This window comes from Thermobia domestica, chromosome 3 (genome assembly GCF_964235325.1).
Source record: "Thermobia domestica chromosome 3, izTheDome1.hap1.1, whole genome shotgun sequence".
Classification (NCBI taxonomy): domain Eukaryota; kingdom Metazoa; phylum Arthropoda; class Insecta; order Zygentoma; family Lepismatidae; genus Thermobia; species Thermobia domestica.
The window spans coordinates 36611549-36638177 of NC_137456.1; the positions used below are offsets into that span (position 1 = coordinate 36611549).

Consider the following 26629-nt stretch of genomic DNA (forward strand, 5'->3'; position numbering starts at 1 on the left):
TATTTCAACTTCTTTCAGTATAAATACGAACTGTATGGTTCTTCGAGTCATAGTTCTACACTTTCGCTCAACTGGGGTCAGTCTCAATAATTAAGCGCGAGCCCAAGTGAGTCCGACTCAGAATGAAATGTCCACGTGAGCCCAAATGAGTGCGAGCCCAACTGAGGGAAGTAAGCCCTAACGCGAGCCCAACTGAGAGAAGTGAGCGTGAGCCCCGGTGAAATAAATGAGCGCGAGTTCAAGTGAGATCGAGCCCAACCGAGAAAACTGAGCCCAAGCACGAGCCCAATTGAGAAATGAGCCCAAGCCCGAGTGGGCACGAGCCCAATCGAGAGAAGTGAGAGCTAGCCCGAGTAAGTGCGAGCCCAGTTGAATTAAGTGAGCGCGAGCCCAGTTGAAAGAAGTGAGCTCGAACTGGAGCGAGTCCGAACCCAGTTGAGAGAAGTGAGCGCAAGTCCGAGTGAATCCGAGCCTAGTTGATAGAAGTGAGCGCGACCTCAGTTGAGACAAGTGAGCACGAGCCCAGTGCAAAATGGCCATCTATGCCCCGAGGACCGAGCAACACAAAATATAATAATAATCATATTTACAAACAAGCGTAATTCAAGAGAATTATATCTTTAAATAACTCGGAGTTTACTGTTATTTTCTTAAAATAACGTATTTACTAAAACATATAAATACAACGATACACAGTCGGTAAATCGAACTTAAAAGCTCGCCCAGTGCAGAGCTGTGGAACACCGCCTCTGTTACCGAACCGAGCCTGTCCTTGATAGAGCTTGGTCACCCAGTATAGCAATCTTTCTTCCTTAGAACAGCGTTTCTCAACCGTTGTGTCACAACACATTGATGTCTCCGGAATATATGTCAGATGTGTGGCGAGAGTTTTAATGTGTTCTAACAAGGGAACCTTCCGAAAATGATAGTTGCAGTGAAAGATGTGACCTATGCCAATTGAAAGAGCTGTAACAGAGGTGAGCATTCCCAAAAAATTAGCTGCCCATGGCAATAGGTTCAAGAAATATAAAGGGTGGAAGTTCGGGAAACAGCAAGGTTGCACAAGGGGGAAAAAATGCAAATTCCGCTAAAAAGGGAGGCACGGCAAAATACAATGCTGACGAGTGATGTATAGAAAGAGACTTGCCACAATAGGGAACAAATGAAGGCCACCAGTGGGGTTAACAGTGTTGCCAACTGCAATGAAAAGTACATGTTTTGCAAAGACCACTATATGAAGTGAGTGCAATATTCAGTGACAATCTGTCATGTAGAACATAAGATATGACGTGTATAATCAGTGGTACAATCTAACAAAAGAGAATAGAAAAAACAGAAGTACGAAAAATACGGAAAAGACGAAGTTGGCCATAATGCGCCGCATTTGATCACGAGCTGTGTATATTAGAATGAACAAAACAAGAAATCACCAACTATGCAGGAAACCGACGTACCTAGAGTCAAAAAGAAAAATGAGTTTCAAAGTTGGCAGCACTGGCCATGAACATCCAGACAATTCTAATATAGTTAGGCCACTCGCTTCACAAAAAGGAAATTCCGGTAACAGGCATCACTCGGAATGCATCAATGCTAGAGTGATTGAAGCAATGTCAAGTCGGGGAACATGAAATTGTTGGGTTGAGCCAACAACCGATAATAGAAGTAGTGAACATTATGTCATGGTTGAGTCGTATGTGGAAATATACAGGGTGTCCCACCAAACTTTGTGACTGAAAGATTTGCGAAACGAACAAAAATGTGACGGATCCAGTTGTGCAGGAATGTACCAATGTCAGGGGGTGATAAAAGTCTGTGAGAAGCAAGTGCCCCCAGGATCCCCATCATAGGGCCCCAGGAGCCAACATCAAACTTTCAAATGGCAGCAGGGACCGAGTGGTACCTCTCTCGATAGATCATGGAATGTGCAACAACATCTATAGGAAACATTTGCTACTTCAAAATGGCCGCCACAAATATATGTTGTGTCTTAACATGGCATCGAACACTGTGATCTCAAATTGTTGCGAAGCGAAAAGAGATGTTGCAAATCCAATTGCACAGGAATGTACTCATGTCGAGGGCCAAGAAAACTTTGTAAGAAGCAAGTTCCCTAGGGCCCCCATCATAAGGCTCGTGGAGTCAATTGCAACATTTCAAATGGGAACAGGGGGCGGATGATATTTCTCTGGATAGATACAACACCGCCTATAAGAAACATTTGCTATATGAAGCACGGATTTCAAAATGGCCGCCAAAAATGCACGTTGTTCTTGTCGCCGAGCAGATATTTTTGGCGGCCATTTTGAAATCCCATATAGTAAATATTTCTGATATGCGCTGTTGCATATTCTAAGATTTATCGAAAGAAATATAACTCGACCGATGGTGCTATTTGAAATTTTGAAGTTGGCCCCTGGGACACTATGATGGGGGACTTGGGGGTACTTGCGTCTCACAGAAGTTTGTCCCCCGCTGATATGGATACATTCCTGCACAACTGGATGAGTCACATTTTTTTCGCTTTGAAACTATTTCAGTCGCAGAGTTAGGTGGGACACTCTGGATATATCATATAGGCGGTGATAGTACTGCAGACAGCAACACACAGCAGATCAAGCCTTTGATTATGTTTGTTTTCTGCAGGTGTGGATATGTGATGGAAAGACCACCAAAGGTTCCGACACCTCTAGAGTACTGTTTCGAGACATTCACAGGCGATCATTGTACCATGTATGACGGATTGGCAGTATTCCGCTGTGCTCACTGCAAATGTATCTTATGTTTGGACCATTGTCTCATCGAACAATTGCACGTACAATGTGGACGAGCATGTACAAATGATGCGAAGGCTAATGCCTGTTGCCGAAATTTTCTTTTTGTGAAGCGAGTGACCTAACTATATTCGAATTGTCTGGATTTTCATGGCCAGTGCTGCCAACTTTGGAACTCGTTTTTCTTTTTGACTCTAGGTATGTCGGTTTTCTGCATAGTTGGTGATTTCTTGTTTTGTTCATTCTAATATGCACAGCTCGTGATCAAATGCGGCGCATTATGGCCAACTTCGTCTTTTCCGTATTTTTCGTACTTCTGTTTTTTCTATTCTCTTTTGTTAGATTGTACCACTGATTATACACGTCATATCTTATGTTCTACATGACAGATTGTCACTGAATATTGCACTCACTTCATATAGTGGTCTTTGCAAAACATGTACTTTTCATTGCAGTTGGCAACACTGTTAACCCCACTGGTGGCCTTCATTTGTTCCCTATTGTGGCAAGTCTCTTTCTATACATCACTCGTCAGCATTGTATTTTGCCGTGCCTCCCTTTTTAGCGGAATTTGCACTTTCCCCCCCTTGTCCAACCTTGCTGTTTCCCGAACTTCCACCCTTTATATTTCTTGAACCTATTGCTATGGGCAACTAATTTTTGGGGAATGCTAATCTCTGTTACAGCTCTTTCAATTGGCATAGGACACATCTTTCACTGCAACTATCATTTTCGGAAGGTTCCCTTGTAAGATCTTTCACACAGATATTATAACTTTACAGACAGGATAATTATAACTTTACATACTTTGGAGTTTAATGTGGTTTCGTGAAAAATGTAAGGATTCTTTTATTGGAATTGAGTTTTTCTTAAATAAATAAAATGACAGTTGAATCATCTATAGTTTTCACTGAACTTTGATTAAATGTTTTAGAAGGTTGATTACTGGCAGTGGCGTATTTAGGGGGGGGTGCTTCCGGGCTTAAGCCCCCCCCCCGAAATCTTACTTACTATAGTAAAGTATATGAAATATCTTACAGAATTTTCACATTTTCAGGCAAAGCCCCCGCCGAAAGTTAGCAAAGCCCCTCCCGAAACAAAATCGTAAATACGCCACTGATTACTGGTATTGTAGTTATTATTTTAATATATTTCTCTAACTTTCCTTTGACTAACATTGCTAAACACATTTGAAATGAAAATAAAACAAAATCCCATTTTGTTTGTTAGGTTGAGTTTTGTTCAATTCAAATTTTACGTAATCGTGGTAAAACATCAATTTTTTAAAAAATCTGATGTCTTTGCAGTTTAAAAATAATTTTGAAGCTAATTTTATTTTCAGTAGCCTTTGCCTCTTTGGTGCTCTTTTACACCTCTCAGAGGAAAGCTCCCTCCCAGTTTGGAGACCACTGGTCTATTAGATTTGTAAAAAAAAAAAAAAAAAAAAAAAAAAAAAAAAAAAAAGTAGGATAAAAGATGTGATTTATCTTATAAATACCAAATACCTATCAGTGACGACGCAGAAGAGGGGCAAGAGGGTGGTGACCATCCGCTCCCTCAATTGCCTCCCCCCAGACATGTTGGATAGCAGTGATCGCCAAACCGTCGATCGCGAGCTACTAGTAGTTCGCGGGTAGACTGCATTAAAGCTCCGTCTGGTTAACCTTGTGATTCCTCCTCTGAGCTTACGCTAACAACAGAGGGCGCTGATGACAGCAACTGCTTGTTTTCCCCGCGCAACTGCCCGTCTGCTTCATCTCACGGAAAAATGAAATGAAATCTTTAACTTTTACGTCCCACACTTAGCTAGGCTAAAGGAGACGGTGATGATGAGAAATGAATAGAATGGCGGAATGAAGAAAGTTGGAGGAAACGGGAGAACCCCGAGAAAACCCTGCACACGGTGTTTGTCCACCACAAAGTTCACTTGGCGCGAGTTGGGATCGAACCCAGGACCCCGTATACCAGGTGAACGCCCACCTTATCTCACACTTAATTGTATACGCTTGTGGTTGTGTGCACGTTATGCTTTTAGTATGTACACTCATGTCCAAAATAATTGTCGCATATCTATAACTGTCTTCTTGTAAGAATATAATTTGATAATGATTTTGCAGGGTACTTTTAATATTGATACTACGTGTATAACCGGGAATTGTATATTTGTGATAAATTTCATAGGAAAAGAATTACAAATATGAAAATTACAATGCTAAATGGACAGGAAAATTTTGTTTTCGTTTTACTGTTCTTATTTACTGCTCTTTTGACATGCAATTTGCCACATACATGTCTTTGCCGATTACATACATACTAACATTATAAGTAATACAGGGCAAATCTGTTATCAAATTATATTCCTAGAACAACATATTTATAGACATGCGACAATAATTTTGGACATGAGTGTACATTAGACATTTGCTAACTTGGATAGTTGGATTTCATACTTACTACTAGAAATGTATGTTCATAGGAATAAACTAATGTAAGATTTTAAAAAAAATGTTGGTAATTCTTTTGGTTGGTAGTTTACAGTAGGATTTTAAAACGCTACGGTAGCTCAGAATTTTCATAAGTTTGACGACCACTGTTGTATAGTATTGTAGGTCAAAGATTATAACACTATTATTTCCGGTGTACAAAAAAAAAAAAAAGGCTTTCCTTCAAAAGACTGTCTTTGCCTCCCCGATTCCTTCCCAAAAATTAAAGCTGATGTCGTCATTGACATCCATGCAATAAATAAATAACTAAATAAATAAAAGTAAAAAAAAAAAAGTCGACGTATACACATAAATAGCATCAGAACCACGTGTAATGACACCTTCTTGAAAATGACCATTAATTAAATTACATCAGAACTTAATTTAACTCTTCCTTCTAAGGAAGAAAAAATAATGAATTAAACATATCTGGTATAACATAAATAAATGTGTGTTGTGTTGAGAACTTCCCTTGTGATTTTTTTTCTTTGTTGTGTAACATAATGCTATGTTTTGTGCTTATCAGTAACTTTGTCTCTCTTTAAATTGGTTTTAACGATTGTACGATGCACGGTACCTCAAGGACGTTTCTTTTTCATTCATATCAAAGTTGTGAGAATAATGTTTCTTTTGAATTACAGTTCCGTATAAAAGATATGAATTCCTTACGATTCCATTTCATACTTTTTTTTTTGAGCCGTTTTGCTTCATAAAAATCCAGGTTATTTCACAATACTTAAAAGAATTTATATACGTACTTTTTTTTTTTTGTAAAAGGAGAAAATAAAGCTACGCGCTGTTTCTCAGCTATTATTAGCTAATGTTGCGATGCACATTGAAAGTACATTTTTCTCTTTTCTATGTAAGTAAGGATAAATACATTCCAGCATTCACGAATGTTAACCTCATGAAATAGGGATGAATAAATCGTTTTATGAAAATCAGAAAGTGTTCTCAAAAGTTAGAGTGAAAAATCCTTCTCTTATTCATGGGGGTCGTGGTGGCTCAGTGGTAGTCCTCCATGCTGCTCTAGTGGCTAGCACGTTAACCTTTGGTGTGCGGAGTCCCGGGTTCGATTTCCGATGGGAGAGCCTTTGCAGTTTTAACTGTCCTCGATGTTTCTCTCTTCTTGTCAATGTCGTTCTAGGTTACTGGTAAAGCGAGCTACACAAGTAAAAAGCGAGTAAAATTAAGTAGAAAGTACAGATATACCATATTGACTTGACACCTAGTCATCCGTTCCAAGCGCTGCTATTGGCTGAAGGAATTCCACTCTCTTTGGCGTAGACGCTTGCAAGGCTGTCTTGCTGAGCAACAGCTGAACCCTTATTGGCTCAACGCGTGGGTGTCGAGAGTATGCTTTAGTCCGCATTTTTGCCACGGCTCAAGACATTTGGGCAGCACTATAGTAATAAGTAGATAAGCAAGTTAATGAGGCACGTTCGGTGAATCAGTTAGTAAAAATGATAGAAGTGATAGGTCTTTGGTTCGATCACAGCTCGGACTAAGTGAAATTTGTGGTGGACAAACACCGTGTGTGTGGGTTTCCTCGGGGTTCTCCCGTTACCTCCTACTTTCTTAATTTCATTCATTTCTCATTATCACGGTCTCCTTTAGCCTAGCCAGCATAACGGTGGGACGTAAAACTTAAAGATTTCATTTTTTCCGTCTCTTATTTGTGGGATTACCACACGTCCCGATTTTCTAGGAGTAGTTCTGATTTCAGAGAAAATGTCCTCGTCCTGACGTTGCTCTGCTGGGATTTTAAAAAGCCCGACTTCAATGTGTATTGATGAAGTTGTTTACTGTTATTGTTATTAATACAATTTAGTCATTTGGGGAGAACATGGAGGAACAACTGACACTAGCCCGGGGCCGAGGTGGTCTATACCTCCCCAGCTTTTGAGTGACAAAAATAATTTAAGCTATGATTTATATATTTTTTTGATAGTTTACAGTAAACCCCTGATGTATTTATCATAATCTGAGTTCTGGCTCCCCTTCCCATTTTTTGCCTTCAAGATCCGCCTCTGAATTGACCCCCCTGAGTTTGAGAAACGCATTGTTTTAGTAAATTGTACACTAAAATACTAATACTTATATTTCAGTTTAACGCCCCCTCCATTATACTCGTTAAGCTAAGGAAGATGATTAAGGTAAGTGAATCATTGTGGAATGAGCATATGGGACGAAACGGGAGTACCACAAGAAAAGTTACGGATTACTTGGTTGGGGATCAAACCAGGGGCCACACACACACCAGAGGTAAGCTCTCAACTACTGAGCCACCATACTCCTCACTAACTTAAGATAAGAAAGAAACATGAAACTTTTATGTTGATGGATAATCTGCCCCCTCTCCCTCCTTGGTAAAATCTCAAATTATGTTAGTGCTTGAAAATTAAAGATCGGTTAGCGTACGCACCTTTGGCGTGGGAGACCTGGGTTCGGTTTCCGGCGGGAGGTCATGTTAATCAGTAGGTCCACGTCTCATATAGCCTAAGGAAAAATTAAACTCTAAAATCAAGTCAATTCAAAATTAGAGGAAATCTCACAAGAACGGTAAACAGGAAGGGAGTACGTAACATATACTCCTGTATATAGGATACGTTCTATTTCAATTTGTCATGTTATCTATTATATACTATATTGTATGGTGTCTACATGATTTAAATTATTTCCATGTCCTCTTATCTATTAAATAAATATGGTTAAGTATTCCTAGGGGAAAAGATTCGCTGGTACATTTTTCTTAACATTAGCTCTACATATCGTTGCCCACGAGAGGAAAAATCTCTGTCCGTATATTCCGTATATTCATGTGGGATACGGAAGTTTAGTGTGATGGCCTGTCACTCCAATGGCCTACTCGAATGGTCTGTCACTCCAATATACAGAGTTTTTCGTAATATGAGGCAGAAACATTGCTCCAGGTGATATGTCCAAAAGTAAGGAAGGGTCAGAAGAACGCCATATAGGTATGAAGTAACACTTCAGGTTTCAGACCCCAAGTTGTGCCTGTGAGACTACGCAATAGATTTAAACGAATGTCAGCCTTAGCTGTTAGTTTTTTAGGTGGGCACTCAAGCTGAGCTTTGAATTGAAAATCACGCCTAGGTAGGTAGCAGTAGGGGTAGGGCGTACACGGTATCCATCAACACTTACTTGCAAGAGATTTGTATTTCTGTAAAGTCTGGAACGTCTGTTCGGAGGTGAGAATGCGATTGCTTGCGTCTTTTCTGTATTAATTGTTAAATGCCATCTCTAGTACCACTTGATGTAATTATCGAGAGTGTTTTGTAAAAGAGTATTAAGTTGTTGGATATTTTTATCAAGAGCTGTGTCGTCAGCATATTGAAATGTGAAAAAAAAGATGCGTGGAACTGAAGGGGTGTCTGAAATGCAAATCATATATAATAAAGGGCTGAGAGCTGAACCCTGAAGAACTCCAGTAAGCGGAAAAATAGGTCAAGATAGAGCATTACCAACTGTGACATAAGCAATGCGATTTGTAAGGAAAGAATAGACTAGTCTCAAATAGTAAAATGGGAACTTGAATGATAGAATGACAAATTTTAACGAATGCCTTTTCTAAATGCATGACAACGAGGCAAGCATGGAATGCTTTATTATACTAATTAGTAATTATAGTTTTGAGTCAAAGTAGCTGGTCATTTATTGAGAATATAGGCCGAAAACCTGCTTAATGGACGAGCAGCAGAATAGTTGTCGCAAGATACTTATGAAATCGGTAGACAAGAATTTTCTCCAGTATTTTACTAAATACTGACTTGAGTTGAATAGGTCTGTAAGAGCAAACAGAACGTACAGACTTCTTTGGTTTATGAAACATATTTTTCAGACGTTTCAGTCAGCAGGATAGAAACCAATTCTCAGAATGAAGTTGTATATCGCTACAAGAAGTAGTAGAACTGATAAGGGGCTTCTTAAATATGTCGGTAGGATGTTATCAATCCCAGGGACAATATGTTCTTTTCTCACTTTAGGGCAGTATGGAGTTCACCGTTAGTAATAGGTGCAGTGAGTGGATGTTCCGCATCAATGACATGGGGAAAGTTGTTAACCAAGGGTGCAAGAAATATCTGTTCGTTCAGAGAGCTTAGAGGCAGCTGTTGGGGTAAAAATTGATCGTATCTAACAAGGGAAGTTCGAGAGAAAGCACTCGCCTGCAAGAAAACTAAGCATGCCATTTGAAAGACCAATCCATGCTGATTACAACAAGTTAATAAAATTCCTGTATGGTTGAAAACTGTTCGAGAGATTCAACTTGAAAGTTTATATGAGAAAATGAGTATATGATCATTTAAACACATAAGTAGAACATTATTAGCAATGAATATTAACATACAAGTTGAAATCTATTGGAGGTAACAGAAAAAACTGTTTTTCAATAACTAACGGGTTTGTTAGTTAAAATTAGTCATCATACTGTTCACAATAATGATAGGTTAAAGATGAAAATTAATAACTGTTGTTCTTATGTTCTATGAAGAAATGACTCAGGCAAAAGACTTCCTTGCACCATGAACATTTTGTATGTGCAATTGCGTTGCATCCGTCAAGGGAACAGTTCGCATAACAAAAGCGAAAATCAAATTCGGCAGATGATTCAAAAAGTTTATAATGTGTTCCTTAACCTGCCTTGTGGAACGCAAACGGAAGCAATCCAATGTATCGCTGTGATCGGAACTGATTCATTAGCATGGACACGGACTTTATTTGAATGTCTCGTTAGGACATTACACTATGAAGAAGTTCCGTATTATGTACAAATCTTCTGCCATAATCTTAGATTGGTCGGAATCCAAACAAATCAAATGGTTGTACAAATCGTGTGCAGTTCTTTAGAATATTTTCAACCATTACGTCTTTGTCATCCGTCATCCATCTTGCAATGGACAATTTGTCTGTGCATGGACCCCAGTGATCAAGCATTAGCAAGTTCAAACCATCATGTTAATATTCGTTGCTGATAAAGTTGTACTTAAAGCGTTTAAATGCATATATACACATTTTTCATATAAAATTCCAAGCTGAATCTCTCAAAAAGTTCTCAACCGTATAGGAATTTTATTAGCTTGTTGTAATCAGCACGAATTGGTCTTTCAAATGGTATGCTTAGTTTATCTGGAGGCGAGTGCTTTCTCCCGAACTTCGCTTGTAAGTAGCAAAAGCATTGATTTTGTCTTCATCTGAGAAGAGAAAAGTGTCATTTGCGATTAGAGGATAAGTTTTCGTGGTGTTCTTGTCGACTAGTTGATTAAATCGCTTTGGATGCGCTTCCTCGGATAAAATGTTGCAAGTCCTAATCCAATCGCGACGTTTACACGCAACAAGATAGTTACGAACCGCTTTTGCCATTGGCGTTGTTGATGAAGATTCGCATCATTCCCTGTTCGATGACATTCACAGAGATGTTATCGAGCGTTTTGTATGAGAGTGACATACGTCGGTAGTAATTTTAGTTTGTGGAGAATCACTTGAGCAGTTGGAATGTTGTGATTAGCATTAGTTTGTATTGTCTCAGTGAGAGAAGTAAGATGGGAAGTCAACTCTGGCTCGGTAGCAGGAGGTATTATAGTAGAAAGACAGTGGTGGATCTTCTGCCGCAAATGAAGCCAATTCGCTTTGTCAAATCTAGGAACACGTCATGCTGCAATTAAGGTTGTGGAGGTTGTCCTCGCGTTAATGTTAGTTTACTGGATGGTGATCGCTGCCAATCGAATCTAGAACTTCAAGCTGGCAGTCATTAAGGAGATTCATGGAAGTGATGACAACACCCAGTGTAGTCTAACTGATTGATCTGGTGTCCGTAGGAAGGAAATGAAGATGCAGCTGAAGATTGTCTGTCAGTTAAATATGGCTGAAAATTTGCTTTTCTGCGAGCACAACGGCTATGGATATTAATATCCGCCATGATGATATATTACGAAAGTTATAGGTTAAGCATCGAAAATCTTTTAGTTGCATAGGTTGGCGTGGTCGAATATAGCTATTAATGTTGAAAAGTATAAAGAGAAAAGTAAGTATTCCGGAGATCATCTAAAATTTTAGGAGTGTATGCTGTAATTGGATATTTCGCAGAATAATCTATTGCAACTCCGCCTTGAGCCTATGCCATATGATCGTGACAATTCTGACGCTGTAGTTGATAACCAGAAATGTGGGCTAACATATTCGGTCTTAAAGAGGTTTCGTTAAATTTAAAGATATTAATGTATTCCTCAAATGGTGTAAGATATGAGTTCGCTGGAATGGAAATATATATTTTGTAACACTAAATTGATATAGCGGAGATCTTCGACGGTTAGCGGAGGCAATATGGATTGAGTCGGTTGAGTTGTTGTATCGGCCGTTTTCTGTTGTACAATTAGTTCTGGATGCTCAGGAGTTGGTGCACGTTTGACTTTGCAGCGATAGCTGCAGGTGGGATGAAGCTCATTATCATAAGTGTTGCATTTAGGTGGTCCTCGAAGATTCGGACAAACTGTGGTTTCGTGTAGCCCCAAGCAGTATCCACATTTAGATGGATTTGAACACTTAGAGGTAGCGTGGTCCTTGTATACCTGGCATTTTTCGCAACAAATTGGCAATGGTCCTTGAGTTTTTCATGGCTCGCCTCTGTGAATTTTCTTATAGATGGGTGCGCCAAATCGTAAGAAGTGGCCAATAGTGTAATGTCGTATACAAAGAACGCATACCATGTATGTAGGACCATTATTATTATTATTATGAATGCAAAGGCATTTATCAACTGAGATCCCTTCTTGTGCTAATTCCTCGTGAATTTCCGCGTCAGTTAGTTCGGAGGAGACACCCACAGAGAGAAATGGTAGTTGCCGAGTTGGTGGAGGTTACTTCTGGCGCACTTCTGTCAATTTTGTGAGTTTATTGCTCTTCCCGATTTCATCGGGAAGCTTTATTGCGAATGCTAATTCCGAAATTTGGATCATTTGATTTCAGAAAGTACCCATTCCTAGTAGGATCTATTTGGACGAGAGCATCCCATACCATAGGAATGTATTACATGAATTGCCGAAATATCATTTTAGGATTTATGAATTTTTATTATAATCTGTTAGTGTGAAAGGATAGAGAGGATCCTGAGGCCCCGCAGTAGTATTCGTATTCTGTGGATTATTCTCAATGTCCATTGATGTCAAAGGGGAACGTGACCGAACACGTTCAGGAGATTACGTGGATTCAGTAGATGAATGCCTACCTCTAAGTTTAGATGCGGTCGCTATTGGTTCTCTCTCCCAAGAAAAGTGTCGAGTGCAGTTGGAAAGTCCAATGTGTATAATGTGTGTAGTTCGTGCACGCGAAGTGTTTGGATTTGTAGAAAGTGAAGCTGGTAATTCTGTATGTCGACCGAGAACCAGTGATGCCAACCTGAAATGGTTCAAAATCCCAAAATCTAGAGAGGCAGAAAATCCCATTTTGCTTTTAAATTTCCCATGTTAAACTAATTACAGAATGAATATATAAGTGGAAAATATTGCATATTACTTCCTTTCGTCAAAATATAAGTAAACTAGCCTATTCGTAAATTTCGATCTCTGCATTTACAAATAGCTTATAAATAAGTATTTTACTTAATTAAAAGAGAAAATTGAAAATATGGACGAGAGCAAGTACATTTTTGCCAGCGTTTATTATTAGATTATGCTTCTGTGAGATTACCTTTTAATGAATGTAACGATATTCTAAGAACTTTATTCTACAGTCAGTTTTTGTGGAACATTTTCTATGGTGGTTGTTTCTCATTTCGTATTTTAATTCATCCATTCATTACTTTTTTAAAATTTTAGTAGTGAAATACTACAGCACAATTTGAGTTTTTTGAGCTTGTTTGCTGAGAATCACAAGTTACTTCTGCACTGCATTTAGTCTACTTCTTGACAATAGAAAATGTTATTGCTGAGCATCAAGTGTGAGAAATCTCATATGTATGTTGCCAATCTCGACGAAAATTCCGTTTATCTCTCTTCGAGCAGGGGCGGATCCAGGACCGACTTCTGGGGGGGCGGTGGGTTGTCATACTGCTACTTTTAAGGGCTCCAAACTTTGGGATGGGTTTTATTTATATATATAAAATAAGAAAGCTTCCTCTTCTGGGAGGGGCGATCGCCCCGATTGCCTCCTCCCCCTCTCTTCGAGAAATAAATGTCAAAAAATCCCACAAAATGGGATTTTTCGCACGGGTGGGCATCACTGCCGAGAACCGATTGACTCTCTTTGTTGCTAGAGTCCGCTATCGCAATGAAGTATCCCAGAGCCGAAATTCAAACAAAAGTGAAAATACAAGTCATGATGCCTTTTCTCCCATTAGTATGATTTTTCAGCCAGTCACAGTTTAGATGAGTAATATAAAAACCATATAAAACAATATACATTGAGAATTTGAACGATTCTCTAGAGAATATTAGTTTGTACTAAATCAAGAATTATCTATAATAAATCACTTAGCCTATTATGAGTAATATTTCTTGATTCGAAAATGTGATTTAAAAAAAAAAAAGTTTTACGATACTCATATGTTTAAATCCAAAGTTCAAATTGTTTGCGTCATCTAAGATTAATTAATGAAACTATTTAACAAAAGATACATGTTACTCATTAAGTTTCTGATTAAATGTAACAACTACGCACTGTAATATTCCATATTCCATACTGTGTGAGTAGTGGCGTATTTAGGATTTTGTTTTGTTTCGGGGGGCTGTGCTCAACACGGGGAAGCAGGGGAAGCAATTGCCCACCTGAGTTTAAGAATTAAATATATTTTAATCAATTGTCTACTAATATACTGGGAAAAAACGTGAAACTCGTATTTCGGTGGAGGATCTTACCTTCCAGGCAAATCTGAAATGACGCTCCTGCAAACACACGTGGAATATTTGTAATCTCATTTCAACTTAGCTGATTTCATTTTAGAACCAAAAAAAAAAAAAAAAAAAAAAAAAAATTGAAATATTCAGTTTTATTTATGTGCGTTTTAACCTGAAACAAAATATTGAGACAAGTTGAAGTTGAAGTAGATATACTGCTTGCAGTTCTAGTGGCAAGAATTGCAGACTGGTGAATCTTACGTGATATGATACGCACAAAAATTTAGCAGAGAATTTAACCTTTTATTCTATTCATAGAAGAAAAAGGAAGCATCTTTTTGGCCTACCTACCTTTCCAGGCTACTCTATTCCTCTCTCTTGATTTTATTTAATTCAAACATTTACCTTTCTTTATAACTAAACGATAAATATTCTTTTGCTATAATAACTAAAGTCCCGTTATGTTGATATCCGTACAAGTTGGTGTGGAACAACAGTTTCGCTTATCAGCTCCTCTTAGGTGTGGTGTTACTGACGACGGCAGACTTGAAACACAACTAACAACGGTCGAAAGTATGATAGGAGAAATGAAAGAAAGTAACAACGAAGAAAAGAAACAGAAGAGTAAAATGGACGAAAGAAAGAAAAAAGAAAGGTAATGAAATTCGTAGAAATGGTAAGAAAAAAAGAATTATTGCTATACGAGGAATGTGAAAAACTAACAATTTTATTTGGAAGCAGGGGCGGGAGTTCAGCCCGGTAGCCCCTAAAAAACGCAACTGTGTGTGAGGAAGTAAAATATCACAATGTAGAAACTGGACAGTGAAGAGCCACTGTACTTAGTGGCTGTATGGTTACCGCATGTGTCTTTGTAGCGCGATATGCAGGTTCGATTCCCGGTAGGACCTCATGTGGTTCGAATTCCACGTTAAACTGTAGGTCCATCTCTCATATAGGCTAGCCTCTGTGCGGAAAATGGACGCTCAATTTCAATTCAATCAATTATTCCGGTAGTCAATCACAGGGAGTCTCAAATTCCTTTTTTTATTTTGGTATTCCATTGGATATTCTTAAAGAACGTGGAAGGAAATCGCCATGGGCTGTTAGAAACTATTATCTCGGCCGTGCATAGTCAAGCCTTTATCAGGAAGAGGAAAACTTGTGTTTATTATTGCTACTAATTGTCCCGTGAATCATTTTTTGAGCAAACCACAACATAAATAACCTATATAGATACTGAAATGTAACTTACCTTGAGGTTTCTCAACTTCTTCTTGCGGAATTTCTTCCAATTCAGCGGCGCTGGGTCTTTTGGACCCATTTTGTTGAGGCTCGTCAGGACCCGTAGCACTCCCTATAGGTAAGCTAGCACTGAATTTCCGTCCAACCATTTTGAAAATAAAGTCAATCTTTTTTTCGTGGTCATTCGAGAGAGAGGTTGTCTTTTCGAGAGGATTTCTTCCAAGTGCTTCCTCTTTAACAGGACTCAACTCACGTCCTCAGCTGAACTGGCATACACAGTAAAAAAACATAATCGGTACACTTGAAGACGTCATATGGATTGGCTCATGTCAACTTGAATGCAGTAATGTTTTTTTTTCTTTCTTTCTTTCTTTCTTTTGCTATTGTTCGTTGCCAATGAGGTCTGGTTATATTGTGTTTGAATCTATCAGAGCTGACTCAAACAGTTAATTTTCAACTGCTTTTTATCGCCAACACAATGTATTTGGTTACACTTACTCATGTTTTCTATGGTACACATTATACTGTTGACATATGCAACAAAAACTAATACGTTATCGACTGTGTATAATGTGACCAATATGTTGAATGTATATATAAAATGGCGAACTGAAAACAAAAGACAGTCGAAGAAGCAAAAAGGAGAAGATAATGTTGTTTGCAAACGCAAAACGAGTGCGTATAGGTTTCTCCAGAAGATGCGTTAACGTTGATTGTTATTATTATAATGGTCATTCAAAGAATAATAAAATTGCTTGAGAACTTGTTGTTTATCTAACATGTTTATCTTTGAAAGACCGGAAGTCCATCGTAGCCGTTTATATAATTGAACTCTCTGACTCGTGTTTGCTGTTACACGTCTTCATCCCTCTCCCCCTTTCTTCTGAAACTCATTTTTCATTTTGGCGTGACAAACCTTCAACTGTAGCTAGTCTTCTCAATGTCACAGGTGTAATGATTGATGTTATGTTATAACAGGGACTGAAAGCTATTCTTGCAATGGTCAAACAAATAAAAAGGTACTAAAACTAAAAATTTTGCTCAAGCCCGTAAGCTCAGCGTTTCCCAACCTTTTTCACCTTGTGGCACACTACGGGTGTAACTTCAATTCTCGCGGCACACTTATAGATATTATTATTTGTAAATATAAAATACAGTTTATTTATTTATTTATTTATTTATTTTATTTTATTATTATTATTATTATTTTTTTTTTTTTGTGATTATTGACCTCACAGAGAAGAAAGCTCGATTGCTGGTTTTCATTCTAATTTAAAAATAAAAGACAATTGCAATGAAATATTGGACTCGGGTTTTTAAAAATACGCTTTCGTTTTCGGAAACGGTATCCAACCTTTTACTAAGAAGGAAGGTCACTAAATAACGAACGAACAAACAAATCTCTTTTACTTTTAAAACACAAATGTAGGTAATTTTTATGCATGTTTGCTTTGTCGAAGAGATTGAATGACATTTTCAATTTCCAAGTTACGAAATAGTCTGCAACAATAAAGCAATAATGGTCATAACAATGATAAATACTTTTTTCAACATTAAAAATGTACAGAAAAGTAACACAGCACGAAACTTAAAATTGCAGATTCATAGTAGAGGTTTACAGTAATGTAAAATAGAAATATACATTTTTCCGTACATTTTGTAATTTGATTACTATAAAATTAATAATTTTGTTACGATTTCCTCGCAGCACATCAGTGTACCGCGGTACACTGGTTGGGAAACGCTGCCATAAACTGAATCTAAGATCACTGGACAAAAGATGTACGTTCGTTTTAAATGTTCGGAATTTTATATCAGAATTTATTTTGTGACAACATTTCAACCTTGAACACCGTTTATCTTATTTCCTTGTAATGTTTAGTATAATACACGTTTAAGCAGACACTGAAACAAAATGTTTTGAAATCACCGGTTTAAAATATCTGTTTACGTCGTTTTACAGCCACGTGCATTGATATTTTCCTGGGTGCTAGTACTGGATTTCCACTGCAAGTGAAATTCCAGACTACACATTCAATAGCAAATACATTGTATTTATTGAGTGTACAAAAGAGAGTGTAAACGTTTTATTATTTATTTATTTATACATACTAGCAGCGTTCACCCCGCTTCGCTGCGGTCACCCCGGAACGCAATAAACTTTGTTACTTAGATAATTTTTACTTTTTCGCTTTCAAATTGCAGTAAATGTTAAAATTATATCGCCTGTCATTTATGTTAACCCGCCGAGTCACATGGTCATGCGGGTTGCATATAAATACGTTTATTTTTACCTATGATGAACTAATAACAAAGGATTTGTACGTATGGACACTTGAATGGTCAATTATCTCAAGACACTGGTAATTAAAAATTAAAGTGATATGATAAAAACCATCTAGGGTCCAAATCCTAATAACCCCCCAAAAATGAAAGAAATTGGTTCAGCCGTATTAGCGTGATGAGTTCACAAAGGATTTGTGCGTTCTCTTTTATATATATAGATCTATCAAATACAGTCTTCCATACCAATTTACAATGATGTCATTACAGTTAGTTACAACCATAACAATGGGAAAAGGAAGCGAAAATCGGCCAAAACCCAAATTTTAAGGCGAGGTCCTCGTGGTTAACGGGTTAACATGCGTGCCTTTGGCATGGTAGACCCTTGTTCAATTCCCGGCGGGATACCAGTTAAGCTGTAGCTCTACATCTCATATAGCCTCGCTCAGTGGCGGCGGTGGGACGTTAAAAGTGGGGGGGAAGACATGATCTGAATATTTGTATGTAAATGTTAGTTTCCTGGTTAATTTTAAAACTTTGACGAAAGGTTGTATAAGTAATAGGATACTATCTTTTTCAGTTAAAATACCGTATTTCGTATTTCATATTTTGACATATATTTGACACATGTTTCATAAATTGACAAGAGCAACGCAAGTAAGTACTAGCCATTTGTACTCTTAAACAACGAAAGTGTAAGAAGAGATTTGATTTCTTGCTCATGAACATCTTAAAATTCTGTCTGGAAAATTGTGTGATCAGATTATTTAATAACAAATTAGCAAAACAAATAAATAGAAAGGATAATATTAATCATAGTAATGAATAATGATGTTTGTTCTGCAAGTTATATTGAAACTAACGATTAATGAACAACTTAATTTTTAATTACACACATGCTATTAAATGTATGTTATTACTCTTAGAAAATGAAAGACAGTAAATACTACAAGCATATGCTACGACATTTAAAGAAATATTTGCTTTTGAAACTTCCCGAAACATGTTCGTTGTCATTAGGTGTAGTTTTCACTTTCTTTTAACACATTCACTCCACACTCCAGTTATACAAAATAATCCTAATACCTAGAATAATATTGAATTCACTAAATTTAATTGTATATACACTCGTACACCCTTAAACACACCACTTCACTCGTATATTACACTACAAAACAATGGAAAAGGTAGAAGTTGTTTCTTATTACTCTCTTTTTAATTAATATGCCTTACTTTAGAAAGAAGAAAATACATTTTAGGAACTGTCAATTTTTGTGCAATTAAAGAATAATTTGTGATTTTTTTTTTCCTGCGAAATGTTCTCTCAATTAGATCCAAAGCGGCTGACTAACATATCGAGCCCTTGTAAGAAGAAGTGCAAATATGCTGGAATTGTTGTGCTCCAATAGGATAATTTCTGGGGATATTTTCTGTGGCAATTAAAACGCAATTTCTGTAGTTTCCTTAACTCCACGGAAAGACAACCAAAACGTACTGACGCAGCGGCAAATATTATATGGCACCATTTTTTTCTATTAGCCCGTAATACATACAAAAAACTTTACATTTCCAAATGAAACTATATACATTAACGGGTTACTTCAAAAAAGTGCGGGGGCAACTGCCCCCCTTTGCCCCCCCTAATCGCCGCCCATGGCCTCGCTGCTGAAACGGATGTTGAAACATAAAATGAAATTAAATTATATTTTAAGCTATCATTCTGGCATTTCCTAGTGTGATACTGACGGAAATAAATTTGAAAATAGACACTCGGTCGAAAAAGTGTAAAAGCTTGTTTTTGGCCAGCGATCCTGAGTGAGGTTTTCCTGGGTTTTACTTATTCCCACCAGGCAAATGATGGTACGTAGCATATAGTTCCCAGGCCTCTCCCTTCCTTCCCTTTTCTCGGATAGTGCGATCACCGAGTTACGTTATCACGAATACATGTCGGAAATGAAATGAAATCTTTGAGTTTTACGTCCCACGGTTATGCCGGTTAGGCTAAAGGAGACGGTGATGATGAGAGATGAATGAAATGGTGGAATGAAGAAAGTGGGAGGAAACGGGAGAACCCCGAGAAAACCCACGCACACGGTGTTTGCCCACCACAAAATCGGGCTAACATGGCCATAGATGCGAAAAGCCCAGACATTGATCAGGATTGTTATTCAACCAGCAGATTCGAATTCGTAACCTCCTCAGTAGCCTTGCTTGTTTATTTATTTATTTATTTAGTTACTTATTTATTTGCAAACTGTAATTAAGCATCGTAATACAACCAGGTATGTGACCCTCGTATAGATATCCACCTGATGTTTTCATAGTCACTATAAATTTACAAAAGAACGATCGCATACGAGGGTGCATATATGATATGTTCTTGAAAAAAAGTCGAGTGTATATCTACCAAAAATTCAAGCATCACATCACTGAATACAATTAAGTTAGTGCTACCAGTTCCGTTTGTCCATATGTGTTACAAAAGTGTTTGTATTCTGCAACTATGTGTTATTTTAATGTTCTGTGCAGGGATAGGAAAAGAACCGGTTCTGACCCGCTTTTGAACCGGTTCAGGCGCCAAGAACCCATGCTAAAAATAGGAGCCTGCCCGGAGCGTTATTACAATAACCGGTTCATTTTCCATTCCTGGTTCTGTGGTTATACCCTGCATATTAAAGAGGAACTTATAAATACACAAAAGTACAAACAAAAGATGAGAGAAAAATTAGCTAACACATTCGCTACGGCAGTGTAAAACTGAGTTTGGATCTCAGTGTTATACAAGTCACCGTGTGTCTCGTTGAAGGTTAGCACGTGGATGCTAGGTAATGTTAAGAATCTGTACAAACGAAAATACCACAAACGTACAGCGGTAATACGTACAATGCATAAAACGACACCGCACAGAAATGAAATATCGCACGAGCCACCGGTGACTCGTGACGCAGTTAAAAGAGTGACTGCAAATGAGAGTTGTTCGATTATGACTCACGAACCCTTTGTTGTCTATGAGATATTAAATGACTCAAGATCGAATCAAAGGTTCTATCACACCAGAAGTAATATAGTAAATATTCTGAACATGCTCTTTTAGGGCATGTATTATAGAAATTCTATTGAAAACAGTGTTGTTTTGGGGTGTGTCAGATATTTAAATGGAAAGTCGTAAAAACAAAAATGAAATGAAATCTTTCAGTTTAACGTCCCCCGATTATGCCTTTCAGGCTACGCGACTAGGGATGCGCACGAGACGAGTCGAGACAGGATTTTCCTGACAAAATTCGAGTCGAGACACGACTCGTCCAATAGAGAAATATACATTTTTTCGAGTCGAGACATCACATTCACAGCACATTTTCGAGACGAGACAGCCATAAATCTTGCCTCGTGCGCATCCCTATACGGGACGCGATGATTAAAGGAAGTAAATGATTATGGAAGATTTGATTCAATTAGAAAGTGGCAGGAAACGGGGGTACTCTGAGAAAACCGAGGGGCACGATGTTTTCCACCACAAACTTACTTGGCCATGCCAGTCATCAAACCAGGGACCCCACACACCAGAATTTAATGTCGTGTTAGCTTAGGATGAATAACGAGAAATCTAGCAAGTGAATAGCTTGCTGCAAAATAAATTATGTACTTTGGGTATAATTTTACAGACTATAGATGTGAAAGATTTTTTTTTTCAATTAGTCCTAGCGTATTAATAAAAGAGTTTATGGTTCTAAAGAAAATTCTTCAAGCATAATTTCCAACTTATTTATAACAGCGTTTACTAAAAATAATTTTGCATAGATTGAAACACAAACTGGTAGAAAATGTGACTCCGTGTAGCGCAGTCGCTAAAGCTCACATTTTTGGTACGAGCGGTCTCAAGGTTCGATTCCCGATTAGGATAATCTGTCGAAAAATATGTGAAAGCTTTCCCAGATCAGTCATCCTGAATAACGTTTTCCTCATTCACATCATTCGATAGTATCTAACATCCTGGTCTCAGGCCCCTTCCTTCTTTTCCCATTCCTTTCTTCTTTTCCCATTCCTCGGACAGTCTGATGACCGAGGGACATCATTTCTCAAACGTGATGAGATATTATGGCCATAGATACCGAAAGCACAGACACTAAAGGCTAATCTTAGGGATGGAAATGCGACGTAAATAAAAATATGTAGATAAATAAATAAAAACCAAATGCGGTGTGTTTATGATCATAATAAGGCCTCATTTATTGAGCAAGGGAGTTGCATTTCCTTCCAGATGTTACATTTTCAATGTACTTTTGCAAAATAATTATGTTAACTCTTTCAAGTCTTCTTCGAGAAATATGAAATGAAATCAAATTTCTAATTTTACGCTCACGTATATGCCCTTCTTAGCAAGGGCGCCGATCCTGGAGGTGCCGAGGGGGCCCAGGCCCCCCAAAGCTCATGTGGGCCCCCTTATTGTATTTAAGAATATACAACATTTGGTATAATTTGAATGCAATTTGTCCTAAAAATCCTCATATATATATGCTTTCTGCATCTGAATGGGCCCTCCCGAATTTACAGAGAAATCGGCGCCCTTGCTTCTTAGGTAAATAAAAATGAAAAATGAAATTTTTAGTTTAACGTCCCACGATTATGCCATTTAGTCTATGAGAGGCAATGATAAAAGCAATTGAATGATAAGGGAAGACTAATTAGTGAAATGAGAATGTGAAAGGAAACGGGAATACCTGGGGAAAAACCACGGACACGATGTTGTACATCAGAAATTTACTTTTGCGGAGATCGAACCAAGGACCTCATGCAACAGCGGTAAGCGTTCTACCGCTGAGCCACCGTGAAGTCCTAGATGAAATTGCTACTGGAGTATAGATACCAGTAAATTAAGCTTTTCATTATGATACCAGCAAGACATACTGGTTAATAAGATATAAATGAAATTATTATTTAACACCCCCGAGGTTGTGCTGTGTGTAGCGATGGGCAAGAGTCGTGCTAAAACTTGACTCGACTCGAATTCGAGTCAAGCTACACTGAGAAAAAAAATGTAGGTGGCGTACTTAAAAAGATAGGTTACATGCGTAATTCCTGTAGTTTTTGGACTTAACGTACAGCAGACGTATAACTGAAAACGCATGTTTTATAATACGTTCCGTAAAAGTGTTCCATCTGTACGTACTTTCCGTATGAAACAATGTAGGCGGTCAGGATCTCACATACAAATGGACGTATATAACATATAGCTGGCGAAGGTAACATAAGTATATGCATGTGATATACGGAAAACTGTTAGATGTCAGACATTCTGCAACGGCATGATGTAACATCTAAGGGCAGTGCCTATGTAGCATACGAATAACATATGCTCCGTGCTGATTTCTATAGTAAGCAAGAGTATTCCGTATATTTGTACAATATACCGCTGTCCGGAGAACGGATTTTTCTCTGTGTACGAGTTGAGTCAAAGTTAATTTCCTCGAGTCGAGTTCTGAGCCGAGTCATTGTTTTTGAGGTCGAGTTTCGAGTCGAGTCGAGTTTGATGAATGGTTCGCTCGTTCAACTCGTTTTGAAATCATGGCCTGATTAGACTGGAAAACGAAAGCCATGAGAAATGTAAACAGTAGCGTGGAATACTTTTAGTGTTGCTCATAAGAGGGTACACTGCTCGCGTCTCGTCTCTTATTGATAACGAGACGACAATAGTGTTTTATAACGAGGCAGCCTCAAATGTTCTGAGCACCAGTACATGTATATACTAAAGTTCTTACCCTCAAGGCTGAGACCTGCACGGTCTAATTTTTGAGCCCAAGCAGAAGCCCAACCCGGGTAGTGATATCAACCGGCTCGGTTCGGTTCAACTGAACGAACAGCACGAGCCAGCTCGGTTGGAATGAGCCATCGATTCGGCTCGGTTAGAATGAGCATTGACTCGGCTAAATTGTGCCGATGGGTCGAGCCGGCTCGGTTGGAATGAGCCACCGACTGGGTTGGACTCGGCTCAGGTGAGCCATCGGCTCGAGCCTACTCGGTTGAAACAAGTCCATCGGTTCGGTGCGACTCGGCTCAACTAGGCCGATGGCTCTAGCCGGCTCGGTTGGTGAGAGCCAGGAGCTCGGTTCGGTTTGGCTCCAGCCGACGCGATTGGGACGAGCCATCAACTCGATTGGACTGAAGTGAGGACTCGGGCAGTCAGGATTGGGTGATCACACTTCTCGGTTCGGCTCGATAGTGAATGAGCTGTGAGCCGAGCCACTCGAGCTGTTGACAGTCCTAAATCCGGGCCGAGCAGATTTTAACATGTTTAGCCGGCGCCCTATAACTTTCAACAATTTATAGCTCAAGCCCGAATACTTGCTCCTCCGGAACTCAAACTAAGAACCTCGTGAACGACGTCTTTGCCTCGTAGACTTCACGTCTAGAAAGGTCGGCAGTCAATTAGTTTTTAGTATTCAGAAACAAACCGCCATCTTTCATTTTTCTATGTGGTATAATAATAATAATAATAATAATAATAATAATAATAATAATAATAATAATAATAATAATAATAATAATAATAATAATAATAACAATTATTATTATTATTATTATTATTATTATTATTATTATTATTATTATTATTATTATTATTATTATTATATTTATTATTTTGTAGTAGTAGTAGTATCATTGATAATTAGAAAAATATGTTGTCTCTGTAGGATACATAGAGAATACTTGAAACTATACACAGGATTTGGCTCGACTCGACTCGACACCCGACCCAAATTCGAGTTGACTTGGAAAAAATTTTTCAAGCCGAGTTCTCGATTCGAGCTCAAAGATGCCTGTTTCGAGTCGAGTCGAGTTTCAAAGAAAACTCGCTGGAACTTGTTCGTGCCCATCCCTAGCCGTGTGTATCCTAAATGAGGCGGTGACAATGAGAATGAATGAAATGGTGGAATGAGGTGGGAGAGGAAACGGTTCCGTGATTTTCTTGGTGTACTCCCGTTTACTCCCACTTTGACATTCCACCAATTCTTCCATCAACATTCACTTGCCGTAATTGAGCTTCCTTGTGGCTATGTGGTTCGCGTACTCGCGTTTGTCGTGGATAGCCCGTGTTCGATTTCCGGTGGGACCTCATGTGGTTCGGATCCGACATTAAGCAGTAGTTCCGCGTCTCATATAGCCTCGCTGCTGAAATTTAGAATTTAGAATTAGAATTTATTAATATGTATATGAGTAGTTACTTAACAATCTTTATAGCGATTCAGGGAGAGGCCAAGCTTGTGCTGTTTGTGGTTCTCCCTTTCAGAATTTATTTACATATTATAGGATGGCGGGTAAATACTTAATATATGTAGATAACACAAAGTTACATGAGGTTATGAATACTTAATTAGTTCATAGTAAAAATAATAGTAATAATAATGACACATTAACATGGTATTGTCTCATTTTTTTAAATTCTCGTTCAGCTGTTTTTTAAATTTGCTAAAAGTTTGTAGTTCTCTGATACCTAGGGGAAGGGCATTCCAGGCCTTAATACGTTGGTATCTGATTCTTTTGATGCCATAATTTAATCGTGGTTTTGGTTTCACAAGTTCTTTGTTTGTCTTTGCACGTGTACTAACTGAGTGTTTTATTTCAACAAATTGTGTTGAAAATATTGCATCTTTCTTGAGGATTCTGTACATTAGACAATTTAACCTGTAAAGATAACGTTGGTCTAATTTTAATATGTTCAGTTCATGGAATAACGGTTCTGTATGTGCAAGAAAATGTTCATTTTTTATTAATCTTATTACTTTCTTTTGAAGAACAAGGAGCTTATATTTAAACTCAGCACTTAAGTTTCCATACCAGGCTTCGATTCCGTATGAAAGGGACGCTAAACTCAAATCAAATCAAAAACTTGCCGTAATTAACATCTCTCTTATCCTAAAGAGCATAATCGTGGGCCGTTAAACTAAAATGTTTCATTTCATCCATTTCATCTTAATAGGTCGCGAGGTAATCATACATATCAAGTTTTAGGCTTACTAAAATAGCTTTTCTCGGATTTACATTCAAAGGATTTACATTCACGCAAAGGATTTACATTCACACTTATGATTTTTTTAAAGATCAAAAAGATCTACCGTTTATTTTATGTCTCATTCTGGGGTGTTCTGTTTCTTTTTAAACGGCGGTAGAGATTAAAACAAAGTTCAAGCTATATTTATTGAATCGGTTTTCGAAAGGTCCAAGGGTCCAGTTGATCAATTAGATAAGTAATGGCTCATTTACTCTTTACCACGTAGCCAGTGATGATTTTAGTTGTTGGTCCGGGGAGAATACCTCTCCCAGAGCTAAAAATCTCCTCCAGGAGCATATCTCCAATCGTTCTCAACGTAGATTTAAATGGTTCGGTTCCAGCTCCCACGAAGATTGCTTTTGTGGTGGACAAACACCGTGTCAGTGAGTTTTCTCGGAGTTTGCACATTTTCTTCTAATTACATTCCTTATTTTACAATCTTGTTCATTATCATAACCACTATCTACCTCAACCTCGAAGCACAACAGTGGGGCTTAAGCTTTAAGAACAAAAACAAAACAACAACAACAACAAAGTTAAGAATGCTCCAAGAGCATTGCCAGAACAAACTTTAAAAAATTGACTTTTCTTATTAACTTCTACAAGCTTTATAACGATTGTTCTACGTACTTCACTATTATACTCATTAAACAATTCTTGTAATATATTTACCCATTTATAATTTCCTTGAGTATTAACAATTTTTCCACGTGTTTGAAAAATTCGCAAGACATATTTTTTTTTTTACACACAAATACACACAGACATAGAGAATTAGTAACGAACTTTTTAAGTTCGTTAAAAAAAAAAAAAAACATGGGTTAGGCCTACCAACATTTTTGCTCCATACTATTTTCATCACCTGGCCATAGCCATCCGCAGCTGCCCCCTCTGGATTTTCGAAAGAAGTTCAGTTCTTCGTAATACTTCTCATAACATATTGATTTCCTTACT

General features: G+C 38.0%; 1 protein-coding gene across 1 annotated transcript in view; it reads right to left on the minus strand.

The window, feature by feature from the left end:
* LOC145680283 (putative inorganic phosphate cotransporter) overlaps window positions 1–15885 on the minus strand; it is a 112931-nt gene extending 97046 nt beyond the window's left edge. The window contains exon 1 of the mRNA XM_081750641.1: window positions 15356–15885. Coding sequence (XP_081606767.1) covers window positions 15356–15494 — 139 coding nt within the window. The 5' untranslated portion in view covers window positions 15495–15885. The remainder of the gene's footprint in view (window positions 1–15355) is intronic.
* Between the last annotated feature and the right edge of the window lie 10744 nt (window positions 15886–26629).